Consider the following 14,856-nt stretch of genomic DNA (forward strand, 5'->3'; position numbering starts at 1 on the left):
CCATTTTTAATAATCCTAATTGTTTTTAATATATTGGTTTTTAGTCTCCCTGTACACTGCCCAGTCACTTGTCCATATAAATTTGATGAGAAAAGAAATGAGACATCCTTGGTGCGCCACACAGCCTTTGGCTGAAATGCATCATCTCAGCGCAAGACATTTGCTTTCTAAATAATCACTATATTTTCAGGAGTGGGATTTGCATTATTCCTGGAGTTGAGAGGATTGGTCCAAAACCTGCCCAGCTGGCTTCAAGACCTAAGGTGGGAGTAAAACTCCTAAGTCTCCTGGCTTCTCGCCCAGTGCCTTTCACTCCCCGGGAAACTGATTTCATAGACTAGATTACAAAATCAAAACACATTCCAGGAATAGTAGCAGACTCTCTTCCATGCCATCTCCAAAAACTCCACATAGTCACATCCCCGCAGCTATTGTTCAAACTGCCCAAAGAGCTGCTGATTCTGTTCTACAGAGGAATGATTGAGTCTCTCATCTGCACCTCCATAACTGTCTGGTTTGGCTCTGCAACCCAACAAGACAGAGACAGACTTCAAGGGATAATTAGAACTGCAGAAAAAACAATTGCTACCAACCTGCCTTCTGTATATTGCACAAGTCAAAAAGAGGGCTGTGAAAGTATCTACAGACCCCTCACATCCTGGACATAAATGGTTTCAACTCCCACCCTCAAAACAACGCTAAAAAGCACTGCACTCCAAGACAACTAGACACAAGGAATTTCCCCCCCGAATGCCATCACTCTGCTAAACAAATAATTCCCACAACACTGTCAAATTATGTACTAAGACTGAATTACTATTCTTCTTCTCTTCCTTACTAGTATCTTATCTCTTCCCACTTATGGCTATAACCATGTTGCTTGTATCTTTCAATTTATATTGTTTCTGTTTCTTTCCTTGTACGATTTGATAGCTTATTAGTAACCTTGGCTATCACTAAGTGTTGGATCTTTTTATTCTTGATGAATGTATTTTCTCCTTATGTACACTGAGAGCATATGCACCAAAGATAAATTCCTTGTGTGTCCAATCACACTTGGCCAAAAAGAATTCTATTCTATTCTGAATCGAGACCATCTCAAAGGTGTTTCAGAGGGTTCCATTCATAAGATCCAACTACCCTGTTATCACTCCCTCTTCTTCTTCTTCTGCCATATCCATCATCGGATGTTGCTGATCATGTTGGCCATCCTATTTTTATCAACAGCCGCATGAAAAAGTGCTGCTGAGTTTTGTCCAAACCAGTCCCTTAGGTTTTGAAGCCATGATGTTCTTCTTCTGCCTGGACCTCCTTTGCCTTCAATCTTTCCCTGGAGGATGAAGTGAAGGATGCCGTATTTTTCTGGGTGTCGCATCACAGGTCCAAAATATTCTAACTTTCGCTTTTCAATGGCTTTGATGATTTCCTTTGGCTTCCCCAGGCGGCATTTCACCTCATTTCTGATGTTGTCAACCCAGCTGATATGTAACAGCCGCCCTGTAAATCCCCATTTCAAATGCTTCTCGTCTCTTTGAGAGGCTTTCTGTCCAGAGTCCAGCTCTCTACTCCATAGAGGATAGAAAAGACGTAACATCTGAATCACGCCCTCAGCCTGTGGCAAATGATCAAAGATTTTAGTCCAAGGGCTTATTTCAAGAATGCCTTCTGTTGTACCTGAGAAGAAAAAGTCAAGGAGCTCTTTTGCAAGCAAAGGCCGCTGGAAACAGGGGGCCACAAAATGGCACGTCACAGCTGCTTCCTAGAGCCCAGGACTATTAGATGTGGAGGCCAGCAAAAAAAAGCCTGATGCTCGGATGAGATTAACCACCTGTTAAATGGCTTTCCGGCTGCTGGGTGAGGAACAAATGGGGATAAGGAGGTGTCAAGTATTGCCTTGCTTGCCAGGGTGACAAACGTCACCCCCACGTTGAGAGAGAGGGCTTGAAAAGGACCAGTGGGGCAGAAGCGAAGAGGAATCTGTTTGGCATCACCCACAGAGGGGCAGCTCAGGAAGGAGAAGGAGCGAGGAGGGTGTAAGATGACTCCGCTCAGAAGACAGGCAAAGGAGCAGTTGGGGTTGGGATGAATTTTGCCCCACGTTGGGCCCTCTTGGAATAAATAGCCAGACTCCACATAGGAAATAGGAACCCTTTTTCCCGATGGTGCCGACAGCTGACAAATCTTTTGTTAACTGTTGCATTTTTGTAATATGTAATTTATAGGGTTTTATCGTTTTACTGTTGTGAGCTGCCCAGAGTTATCCTGCGCTAAGATGGGCGGCCAATAAATGGTGGATGCATCGGTGATGGATGCATGGCTGAATGGAGGAAATGAAGGAAGGAAGGAAGGAAGGAAGGAAAGGAGAGAGGGAGAGAGAATGGAAGGAAGGAAGGAAAAGAGTAAAGGGGGGGAGAGTGAGAGAATGGAAGGAAGGAAAGGAGGAAGAGAGAGATAATGGAAGGAAGAAAGGAAAGGAGAAGGAGGGAGAGAGAATGGAAGGAAGGAAAAGAGGAAGAGAGAGAATGGAAGGAAGGACGGGGGAAGAGAGAGAATGGAAGGAAGGGAAGAAAGAAAGGAGAGAGAATGGAAGGAAGAAAGGAAAAGAAGGAAGAAAAAGAAAGAAAGAAAGAAAGAAAGAAAGAAAGAAAGAAAGAAAGAAAGAAAGAAAGAAAGAAAGAAAGAAAAAGAGCCAAAGCAAAGAATGGGGCTATCTGGAAGCTGCATAGCCACTCCTCCTCCTGCCATCCTTCAGTTCTCTCTTCCTGCCCATTGGACGGGCAGACGCAGGACCAGAAATCTGTCTCAAGGTCTTACTTGATCCCTTGAAGAGGGCTTGTAAGCAAGCCCCAGCTTGCACATTCCCAAGTGTTGCACATCTCAACCCGTTGTCACTGACAAACCCAGCAGTCAGTTTTCCCACCGGCTGATGTGCTCACTTCCTCCTAACCATGGACTCGCGGATGAAGAAACGGAGATTTGTCTCGGCTGATGTGATCCACCGAATCAAAGCAAAGCATTGGATTCTAGGAGCGGCGAGGGTCTCCCCAGGCAGGTGGGACCCAACCAGGACCTCAAGGTGAGAAGAAAAGAGCGTTATTTCTTTATTTTTTCCTCCAAAAAGTCATTTATTGAACTTGCCTTTAAACATTATTCAAAAATGAAAGAGTTAAGATTCTAGATAAAAACGAAAAGAAAAAAAAAAAGATGTGGTGTGAACACAACCTCCCCTCCGACTAAAAAGGAACTGTCTGATCCGTAAACATGCTCCACCACACTGAGTAACAATGCCGCCCGCCCCCTGTGCCCCAGAAGGGGAAGGGGGCCTTCGCAATCTCCCCCAGCCACGACACAGGAGGGGAGGGGGCGGTTTGGCATCTCTCACTACGGCTGCCGTGGTTCTACGTGGCCCGCCCACCCTTCCATCATTCCCTGCTAGGCACGGACTCCTGCAAAATCCCAGGAGACACCCCCCCTCCCCACGTCCCGCTCTCCGAAGGCTTGGGAAGGGGGGGGGGGTCTCTGAGCTCTGAAGCGGGAGGAAAGGCGAGATTCGTGCTTCTGCTCACACAAGTGCAAAAAGAGACTTGCGCGGGAAGGAAGTGTACTGTATTTTTGAAACTGTAGGGGAACTAACTGGCTCGGGCTAGGATGCATCCCGTCTGGCTTGGCGCGGAGACGTTTTTGTCAGCAAAGAGCTCTGGGAGGAGGAGGAGAAGGAGAAGGGCCAAAGGGAAAAAAGTAAAAAAGCAGCCGCCCTTGCTTGGTTAGCCCAGGACGGGCGCCGTGAAGCCAGAGTGGTCGAAGCCCTGTTAGGCCATGTTGGGTGTGGCCAGGCCTTGCAGCATGATCATCAGGCGCCGGGCGGGCTTGCTCACGTTGGTGTGAGGCTCCACCTGCAGGAACTGGAAGAGTTTCTGGCGCACCTGGTTCATCACCGAGCCCATGTGGTCGCGGGTGATGGGGTCGCTGTGGTCGAGGTGCATCACCGCCTCCTCCAGGTAGCTGCGGAGAGTGGGGGGGGGGGAAGTGGGGGGATGGAAGGAGAGAAGACAGCCCAGATTAACCCAGAGGTCATTTCCGGCTACAATATGGTGAAGGAAAGCCTGAGATCAGTGATGAAATGCAGCCCATTCTATCTGGTTTGACGGTGACGGGAGGCTCCGCCCACCCACGCGGATGTCATCACGCCCTGTTTTTGACACTCTGTGCATGCGCTGACAGCTTGCGTGCTGGCAGATATGGCCCCGCGTGCCACCTGTGGCATGCGTGCCATAGGTTTGCCATCACGGGGGTATAGCTTCCTCTAAAGGTAAAGGTTCCCCTCGCACATATGTGCTAGCCGTTCTCGACATTAGGAGGCAGTACTCATCTCCGTTTCAAAGCTGAAGAGCCAGTGCTATCCGAAGACGTCTCCGTGGTCATCTGGCTGGCATCACTAAACGCCTAAGGTGCACGGAACACTGTTACCTTCCCACCAAAGGTGATCCCTGCTTTACTACTTGCATTTTTACGTGCTTTCGAACTGCTAGGTTGGCAGAAGCTGGGACAAGTCACGGGAGCTCACTCCGTTACGCGCCGCTATGGATTCGAACCGCCGAGCTGCTGACCATTCTGATCGACAAGCTCAGCATCTTAGTCACTGAGCCCTTGTGTCCCCATATACCTTTCTGTACATATGACTAAATTTTACTCACTTGAGTTTGAGCTCTGTCCGGGAGCCTAAATCTGAAGACAGCTGCTGAATGAGAGACAGAAGGACTGGCTGAGACAGAGGACAAGGGTCCTGTCCAAACACTTGCTGAGCATCAACTGTCTCACAGACATAGAGGACCAGATTCAAATCAGCTGCAGTGAGCGCCTGCAAGGGTGAAAAGAGGCATACAGGAGATCCAGAGGAATGCTGGGAAACTTCCGATATAAAACAGGAAAAGAAAGGAAGCTCTCGGGTGATCCTTTCCCCAGATTGCAATTCCACCCACGCTCCATGATTTGAAAGCTCAAATTTCTGCTCTCAAAGCGCTGGTGGCATTCCTATCCCAAACAGCAGGACTACGATGGAATTCTTAAAACACCCAGATGTTCCAGCCACGAGAAGGCAAAAGAAGGCGAAAGAGTTATTGAACTGTTTTGATTGATCCCGAATGCAAAAGGAGTCTGTTACCCCAATGTGGCACCTTCACATGGATGGATATATCGGATATTAAAATATTCCTGCTTATACAATGAACTGTACATTATTCTGTAGGTGTAGCAGGGGTGAAATGCTACCGGTTTGGATCGGTTCGCTAGAACCAGTAGTAAAAAAAAAAAAGCTACTGGTTTGGGTGAACTGGTATTTCCGATGATCAGCTGTGACACATGATTTATATTAGCTAGAATCTATGGATTTCCTGCTTTCTAGCCAATATAAATCACTTGGCACAGTGGACACCTCCCCCCCTCCGGCTGTTCTACTTACTGTATTTTTCGGAGTATAAGACGCACCATTTTCCCTCAAAAGAGGCTGAAAATCTGGGTGTGTCTTATACACCTAATACAGTATTTTTGGGCTCCTGAAACCCCGCCCCCTTCACCAAAATGGCCGTTCATAGCCTCTAGGATCCTTGCAGAGTGCTCCTGGGGGCTGGGGAGGGAAGAAATGGGCCGTTTTTTGCTAGTTTTTGCCTCCCCCCCCCCACCTCCAGGAGCACTTTATAAGCCTCCTAAAGGCTAAGCATGCCCTTTTTTTGACAAAAAACGGGCCGTTTTTGGGAGGTCTGCAGAGTGCAAAAAGTTTTTTTTTTAAATTTGCCTCTTCAAAATCTTGGTGCGCCTTATACTCCGGTGCGTCTTATGCTCCCCAAAATAGGATACCTTTGCAAGCGCACTCGGTAGCAGGCCCCGCCCAGCTGCCTGGACATCACCACGTCCTGTTTTTCACGCTCTGCGCACGGGCGGAAGGTCCTGTCCCTGCGCAAAGGTGGCGCGTGCAAACGAGCGTATGTTCGCGCTCGCGTTTGCGAACTGTTAGCGAAGGCAAGATGATTTCACCCCTGATGTGTGGGTACTGAATGTGTACCCGCACACGCACCCACACAAACACACACAAGCTCGATAGCATGCAAACACCTGCAACCAGACAGCTGGAACAGGCAACATATAATCTTCCAGATGTTGCTAAACCCCCACCCCTAGCTGCAGCCCTTATTTTGGGAGCTGGGAGCTGCAGTTCGGAGGCCCTGAAGTTCCATATTCCTGCCTCGGAGAGAGGCTCCTGAAAGGAGACCAGGGGATGCAACTCGCTTTCTTACTTTTGGAAAAAACCCTCAATGGCTTTTTCAATAGTAAGCCCTGCAACTGGTCCCTGGAAGGCCCTGCAGGAAGACCCTTCTGTGGGTAACTGGAGAGCCTACCTGGCCTTCGAGTCAAGAAGGATGCGTACCTGTTGGAAGGCTTGGTTGAGGTGTCCCTGCTGCAAGAGCTGCAGCATGTGAGCCTGCTGGGACTGGAAGTCTAGGTGGGTGGCAGGGATGGGCGTGCCTGCAGCCGAGCGCATGGCCTGCATGATGCTGGAGGTGACAGCAGCCTGCTGCTCCTTCATGGCCGTGCTCACTTCCCCCTTGATGACCCGCTGCACCTGAGTCAAGATGGACTCCTGCATGCTGGGCAGGAGAAGAAAAGAGGTCTCAAGGATGCTATAGGACAAGAGATGCAGAACACACGGGACAAAACACGATTTTTTTTTGCACTCAACGCTTCTTCTTGGGTATGAGTCCCGGTGGCACAGTGATTAGAGCGCTTAGGCTACTTCTGCTGCCCGCCTGCTGCCTGCAATTTGGCAGATCAAATCTCACCAGGATCAAGGTTGACTCAGCCTTCCATCCTTCCGAGGTGGGTCAAATGAAATCCCAAAATTGTTGGAGGTCAATATGTTGACTCTGTAAACCACTTAGAAAGGGCTGTGAACCAACCTGCCTTCCACTGAGGGCCTGTATACTGCATGAGTCAAAAAGAGGGCTGTGAAAATATCTACAGAGCCCTCACATCCTGGACGTAAATTGTTTCAACCTCTACCCTCAAAATGACGTTATAGGACTTTGCACACCAAGACAACTAGACACAAGGACAGTTTTTTCTCTGCTAAACAAATAATTCCCTCACCACTGTCAAACTATTTACTAAGTCTGTATTACTATTAATCTTTTCATCGTTCCTATCACCCATCTCCTCCCACTTATGTCTGTAACTTTGTTGCTTGTATCCTTACGATTTATTTTGATATTGATGGTTTCCTGACTGCTTATTTGTACCCTATGACTATCATTAAGTGTTGTACCTTATGATTCAGGACCAATGTACCTTGTCTTTTTATGTACACTGAGAGCTTATGCACCAAGGCAAACTCCTTGTGTGTCCAATCACACTTGGCCAATAAAGAATTCAATTCTGCTCTGCTCTATTCTAAAGCGGTATATAAGTCTAAGTGCTATTGCTACCTAACACGATGTAGCAAAACAAAATAACTGGCTCTGATCCATCCAAACCTTCTCTTTACCGCCCACCTTCTTAGCAAATGGCTTCATGCTATCAATTTCATTGAAGGCTTTCCCAACCTGGAGCGCCTTAAATGTATCAGACTGAAATTTAAAAAAAAAGAAAAAGCACCAGGTTTAACAAAAACTCTGCCCTTTCTCCCTTACAGGGCCTGAACAGGCCTACGGGAGAGTCTCTGAAATTCTAGGGAGATTTTAAAAAAAAGTGGATCACAGGTCATTGTTTTTCACACATTCTCCTCACTGCTCCGAGCACAAAAACTTTTGGCCAGATGAGGGAAAGGTTCAATGTCTAGATGGAAGGAAGTTTCCAGTGCTGAGAAACCTGGCTAATGTGAAGAAATGGTGACCCTCAAGCGTATCAGGACAGAAAACACACGGGTCCAGAATTCTCATAATTTACACACGAAGGCTCTAATTGAGTCAGTTGCCTTGTTATCCAACACCTTCTTAAAAACGTCCAGTGTTGGGGCATTCACAACTTCTGGAGGCAAGTTGTTCCACTGATTAATTCTCCTAACTGCCAGGAAATTTCTCCTAAGTTGCTTCTGTCCTTGATTAGTTTGCACCCATTGCTTCTTGTTGTCAGGCCTGCAGTCATATTCCTTTTAGGATCTTTGGCCTGCCACTCTCTCTCTCTCTCTCTCTCTCTTTCTTTACTATGCTGTTTCATTAGTGGGGAATAGTAAAGAGTAGAATGTGTTTGTTTTCAAAATAAACAATTCCTTTCTAGAAATCAAGGTCATTCTTTGTCTCCGCACCTCTGCACCTGACCGGAACTAGATGGGTGGAAATGCCTGCGTGGCAGTGGAAGATTGGACCATGTGATGGACTTGTGGGTGTGGGGAAAGATCATGAACTTTCAACTGAGTGGGAAACCCCGGAAGCTTTCAGATTCGGGTTTTCCACAGATGCACCAACATGTCTCTCTTATTAAATTGGAACTTTGATGAAAGCTGTGCCTTGAACTCTGATTTAATTCTGGATGATATTTGGAACGCTGACATTTGTCCTGCCTTCAGGTGCTTTGGAGAATAGTTCGACTCCCTCTTCTTTGTGGCAACCCAAGATATTGGAAGACTTCTATCATGTCACCCCTAGTCTTTCTTTTCATTAAACTAGGCATAGCCAGTTACAGCAACCGTTCTTCATATGTTTTAGCCTCCAGTCCCCTAATCATCTTTGTTGCTCTTCTCTGCACTCTTTCTAGAGCAGAGGTCTTCAAACTTGGCAACTTTAAGACTTGTGCACTTCAACTCCCAGAGCTGGCTGGAGAATTCTGGGAGTTGAAGTCCACAAGTCTTAAAGTTGCCAAGTTTAGGGACCCCTGTTCTAGAGTCTCCACATCTTTTTTACATTGTGGCGACCAAAACTGAATGCCCTATTCCAAGTGTGGCCTTACCAAGGCATTATAAAGTGATATTAACACTTCACATGATCTTGATTCTATCCCTCTGTTTATGCAGCCTAGAATTGGGTTGGCTTTTTGGGTGGCTGCTGCACACTGAATCTTGCCTATGGTTTACCAAAGGGACCCACGACCCTTAGTCTGACTTTGTGGAAGTGCACCATGGCCACTGCCACAGTAGGTGATAATCAACTCCTCCTGCAGGGGGCGCCCACCTAGGTTCCCAGACACTCACTTGCCCACAATGACGTGAAGCTGATGCTGGATCTCAGAATGCACGCTGGCTGTAATGGCGGTGGTCATTTGATCAGTTGCAGTTTGGAAGGAGTTGACCATCTGCCGGAGTTGGCCCAAGAGAGAGTCCCGGGCTTCTTGTTCCCGCGCCTTCTTAGTCTTCAACTGAGCCTCCAACTGCAGAATATCTATGGGAGAGGATTCATCAATGTCCACTGGGGAGACTGAAGCCAATTTTCTCATGGCCCTCATTTCCCAGCGCTGCTTCTCGTCATCTTTGCTTACCATCCCTGGAATCCGTCGATTACAACCGGCTGCTTATCAACCGATCGAAGTTACAACCGCCTTGGAAAGTAAACTTGCAACCCCTTCTTCATAAGTGGATTTGGACTTATGACCATGTGGTTCCCTTGACTGCCACTTTTGTAATGATGGCCGTAAAAATAATGGTAAAGTTGAGTCTGATCACGTGGTGACTTGACTTACAACCCCAATGACTTACGACAGGGGTGTCAAACCTAAGGCCCGTGGGCTGAATCCGAATCCGCGTGTGGCCCTCCTGAGCCCCGTTTTTACTGGAGGGGTTGCAGGAGGCTGTCGCAGCCCCCCGAGCTCCGTTTTTGCCAGAGCGCGTGGCCCACCATAGGCGCCCCTGACACTAGTCGAGCTGGCCACGCCCATCCGGCCCCCAAGGTCAAACACAACCCTGATGCGGCCCTCAATGAAAGCGAGTTTGCGGCCAGGTAAGTACAGGGCCTGCACAGAGGCTCTGGAAGGGCCTCCGGAGCCTTGGGGAGGGCAAAAAACTGGCCCACCAGAAGTACCAGACATCCTGTTTCTAGCCTCCGGAGCCCGGGGGAGGTCATTTTCGCCTTCCTGGAGACTCGGGAAAAGTCTCTGTTGACTGGGGAGGGGAAAAATGCTCCCCCCACCATGGTGCCGGAGGCCGATTAGGCCATGCCCACCCAGCAACCAGGCAGAAAACCGGTTGCCAGCATTTTTCAATCCCACCCGTGGACATACAGCCTCCCAATGCAGAAGTTCCACTGTTAGATCACACCCTGTCATCCCAAAAGCTGTTCAACTGGCATTTGTTTCACCTGTTTTCGTAAACCGTTGCTCCTATTTCCTGGCTTGGGAGCAAACAGTTGGGAAGCAGAAGGGCAATTAAAAATGACATACATTCTTGCGTGCCTTGCTTGAAGGTGTCGTTGATCTGCTGGAACATAGACTGGCAGCTCTTCTCGAAAGCAGGTAGAACGATACTTTGAAAGGCCTCTCGAAATGCCGTCTGCATGGGCACCTGTAAAGTATCGGTGGCTGCCCGGGCGATGGTATCGGTAAGGTTCTGGAAAGCAACGAGGCAGAAATCCCCCAGGATTAGCAAAATTATCTCCATCTCACAGAAGTTACTAAAGAAGTGGCCCCCTACTCTTTTTGGCTGAAGCACTAATCCTGCTGCTGTCTGAAGGCTGTTTATGCTGGTAATCCTTGATTTACAACCATTTATTTAGAACTTGTCTGACATAACGACGGCATGGAAATAAGTGAATGATGACTGGGGAGGCATCCCTAGAGATACATGATCAAAATATGGGTGCTTGGCAATCAGCAGGTACTTACAATGGTTGCCATCTGTAGCTATAGCAATTAAGATTTATATACCGCTTTACAGTGCTTTGCAGTCCTCTCTAAGCGGTTTACACAATCAGCCTCTTGCCCCCAACAATCTGGGTCCTCATTTTACCGACCTCGGAAGGACGGAAGGCTGAGTCAACCTTGAGCCTGGTGAGATTCGAACTGCCAAATTGTAGGCAGCCGGCAGTCAGCAGAAGTAGCCTGCAGTACTGCACTCTCACCACTGTGCCGCTGTGGTTCATTCTCTGTAACTTTCTCAGATGGCTTCTGACAAGTCAACAGGAAAGTGGGATTGGCTTAACTATTCACTTAGCAACTGCAATGGTCGTAAAATTTGGTGCAACCCATTAAGGACGTGCTTTGTTTAGCAATGGAAATTCTCATCCCAATTGTGGTCGTAAGTCGAGGACTACCTGTAGCTTCAGGCCGAGTAGGTGCGACGCCTGAACAGAAGAGCCAGCACAGAATGTGCTCCTATGTGCTCCAAAACAGGTGTCAGTCATCGCATAGAGAATTGGGAGAGAAATTTGTTCTTGGAAACTTCTCACCTTTGATTTCACCAGTTTGGCAATGTTCTCCTTCAGAGTTCCTTCGATGGCTGTTAGCTTATTTGCAATAGTGTTGCTCAGCTGTCCAGTGATGGGATCCAAGCTCTTAGATACACCTGGTAAACAAAAAGAGGAGAGCGGATCATTTATTTGGGGAATAACCAGATAGGAAAGGCTGGCGATGAACCCTCTCTGAAAACGGAGGGAAGGCAACACGTACAGCTCCAGATATTGGACAGCACCTTCCTGCATCCTTCATCTTGCTCTGGTTAGCTACAATTCACTGCAGTTTAACAATATCTGTTGTCCATCACAGCTATGAACTGTAAGCATTCGTATTCTTTTTCTCTTGGAGGGAAGGAAGGAAGAGATAGAGAGAAAGAGAAAGGAAGGGAGAGAGAAAGGAAGGAAGGAAGCGAGGGAAGGAGAGAGAAAGAGAAAGAAAGGAAGGGAGAGAGATAAAGAGGAAGGGGAAGAGAGGGAGAGGGAGAGAAAGAGAAAGGAAGGGAGAGAAAGAATAAGACAAAGGAAGGGAGAGAGAGAAAGAGGGACAAAGGGAAAGGAAGGAAGGAAGGGAGAGAGAGGGGAGGGGGGAGGAAGGAAGGAAGGGCTAACGGGTGCTATCAAGGAGAGTGAGAAATGCTTCTCATGGGAACTCCCTGGAATCAAGATCATGCCCTCGAACTAGCTCCCATATTTTTTTCTGTGGAGCGTCTAACTCTGCATCCAGAGCCTTGAGAGAAATTAGCTTAAGGGTGACAGGACTTCCATTTCAACTTGTTCTCCCTGCAGGATGCTTTGCAAGCAATTCATCATTCCCTGTGCAAGACTTACACGGGGGAACTGTCTTTTTCATCTCCTCGCGGATGGTCCTCTCCAGCCGATTGCAGGCAGCCGTAGAGAGGGACTGGGAGAGCTGCTGGGACAGGTGCTCTTGCAGCTGCCCACTGCGCTGCTGTCCTTCGGCCAGAGCCTGGTCCAGCCTCCGCTCTGAAACAATGAGTTAAGGAACATGGAAAAGAAAAGGGGTGCACAGACTAGAGATCCCAAAGATAGCAACAGCTGAAGCACTTAAGACTTATGCACCGCTTCATAATGCTGTACAGGAGACAATTCCCTGCACAGAAATGGCACAAACTTCCTTGCTAACCGGACTTCGCTAAAGAGGGCATTCTTCATACTATTTCTCCTATTCTTATTTGATCTAAAATTTAACAAAAAAATCGGTGCAGTAAAATTCACTTCAGATAGACATTTTAACCTTTGCTGCTTTCTCAATTTGTCAAGCTGCTTAGAGAACTCTATTTTCTTTTTATAAAGGTAAAGGTTCCCCTCGCACATATGTACTAGTCATTCCTGACTCTAGGGGGCGCTGCTCATCTCCGTTTCAAAGCCGAAGAGCCAGCGCTGTCCGAAGACGTTTCTGTGGCCATGTGGCCGGCATGACTAAACGCCGAAGGTGCACAGAATGCTATTACCTTCCCACCAAAGGTGATCCCTATTTTTATACTTGCATTTTTTACGTGCTTTCAAACTGCTGGGGTGGCAGAAGCTGGGACAAGTAGCGGGAGCTCACTCCGTTATACGGCGCTAGGGATTCAAACCGCTGAACTGCCGACCTTTCTGATCGACAAGCTCTGCGTCTTAGCCACTGGACCACTGTGTCTTTTTACGACCCTGTAATCCCTTTAATATCTGATTCTGAGATATAAATACAGCAAGTAGAAAAAAACAACCACTAACTATGTCAAGCAAACAGACCCCCCTCCTGCTCCTTCCAGCCCAAGTACATTTGTGTGTGTGTGTGTGTGTGTGTGTGTGTGTGTGTAGAAACATGACACTCCACAAGAACACAGTGTCCCACTACTGCGATCACCCAATCCAGGGTTGGGAATGGGACAAACTCCGGTTAGCCCTTTCTGAGAGGATACGCTCCTGCTCCTGCTGGGAGTCGATCACCCGCTCGATGTGACCCATAAGAGAGCTCTGGACAGCATCCAGGTGATCTGCCAGTCTTTGCATCAGATCCATCTGATTTTGTCTCAGTTCAGCAATCTCCCTTTGCTGGGTCCTGAGCAGAGACATCAGCTCCTCCTGGTATTCAGGAGCACTCTGGAAGGAGAAGGCACAAGATAAACAACAGCCTGCTGTCATTTTGATGAGCCGCGGTGGCGCAGTAGTTAAGAGTGCCATACTGCAGTCTAATTATACCGACTGCCAGCAGTTCGATCCTGACCAGCTCAAGGTTGACTCAGCCTTCCCTCCTTCCGAGGTGGGTAAAATGAGGACCCAGATTGTTGGGGGCAACGGGCTGATTCTGTAAACTGCTTAGAGAGGGCTGTAAAAGCACTGTGAAGCGGTATATAAGTCTAAGGGCTACTGCTATTTTCAGTGGGTCTTGCTGCTTTATTCAGAGGGAATCCCATTGTCCCTCGGGTAAGGAATGAATTGGTGGGCAAGTCGTTTGGGAGAAAGGCAGAAAAATATTCATATATGATGCAAACGAAGAAACATTTGGAATGAAGCATTTATTTCAATTAAGGTCTGGGGCCTTGGGTTCAGAAGAACTACAGGGAATGTCCATGTTCTAATTTGCCTCCTTGATACAGATTTCAAAATTAATTTATTGTACCCCTTTTAAATACATCAACGTGGCTAGGCTTAGGCTGGATTGAGAGACAATTATTCCAACAGCCTTACTTTCTCTTGATAGAAAGAAGTAAATCAGGTGAACAGATCAACTTTTAACCAAAAGTAATAGCACTTAAGACTTATATACCGCTTTACAGTGCTTTACAGCCCGCTCTAAAATGGTTTACAGAGGCAGCCTATTGCCCCCAACAATCTGGGTCCACATTTTACCCACTTGGGAAAGATGGAAGGCTGAGTCAATCTTAAGCTGATGAGATTTGAACTGCCAAACTGCCGGCAGTAGTAGCCTGCAGTACAGCACTCTAACCACTGTGCCACCACGGCTCTAAAGGTAACTATAAAGTTTTAAATTCTTAAGACAAACATGATCATTGATGCAAACGATCAACATCTGGGGACAGAGCCTTAACAACTGACATTATTGCATGATTTAATTTCATCCCACAATTCTGAACCTCTGCAATTTTGGAGGAGGGGATGGGAGCAGAAAGGCATTCCTTATTGGGGGAAAGAGAAACTGCGAAATAAATTTTAAAAAGTTTGCACCAACCTGTTGATCGAAGGACCTTGGGGACGGTGGCACATCCCTAAAACCGAAGAAAAGATGTTAAATGATGCCCTGTCGCGATTACAACATCAACTTAGATGGCTCTTCCCTCAATTGAAAACAACCCTCTTCTGATAATTTCTTACTCAAGGACCTGCTTTCTCAACACCAGATTGACAACAACAATAAAAGGAAGCACCTAAGTAAAAAGGCCAAGGATACATTCCTAACTTAACAAGGATAGCCGTGGCTTCCAATTTGCTGCCTCCCCCAGAGGTATGGCAGTACAACTCTTCG

The 14,856-nt window shown here is 47.4% G+C and overlaps 1 protein-coding gene across 1 annotated transcript in view; it reads right to left on the bottom strand.

The window, feature by feature from the left end:
* Positions 1 to 3,088: 3,088 nt before the first annotated feature.
* Positions 3,089 to 14,856, bottom strand: part of EDC4 (enhancer of mRNA decapping 4) — a 36,573-nt gene continuing 24,805 nt past the window's right edge. Inside the window, exons 21-29 of the mRNA XM_081963452.1 lie at positions 14,563 to 14,599; positions 13,292 to 13,472; positions 12,195 to 12,350; positions 11,361 to 11,476; positions 10,357 to 10,522; positions 9,176 to 9,362; positions 6,422 to 6,641; positions 4,695 to 4,858; positions 3,089 to 4,002 (exon numbers count right to left, since the gene is read on the bottom strand). Of these exons, the coding sequence (XP_081819578.1) occupies positions 3,810 to 4,002; positions 4,695 to 4,858; positions 6,422 to 6,641; positions 9,176 to 9,362; positions 10,357 to 10,522; positions 11,361 to 11,476; positions 12,195 to 12,350; positions 13,292 to 13,472; positions 14,563 to 14,599 (1,420 nt within the window). The 3' untranslated portion in view covers positions 3,089 to 3,809. The remainder of the gene's footprint in view (positions 4,003 to 4,694; positions 4,859 to 6,421; positions 6,642 to 9,175; positions 9,363 to 10,356; positions 10,523 to 11,360; positions 11,477 to 12,194; positions 12,351 to 13,291; positions 13,473 to 14,562; positions 14,600 to 14,856) is intronic.

The sequence above is a fragment of the Natrix helvetica genome (genome assembly GCF_964273705.1).
Source record: "Natrix helvetica genome assembly, chromosome: 10".
NCBI lineage: Eukaryota > Metazoa > Chordata > Lepidosauria > Squamata > Natricidae > Natrix > Natrix helvetica.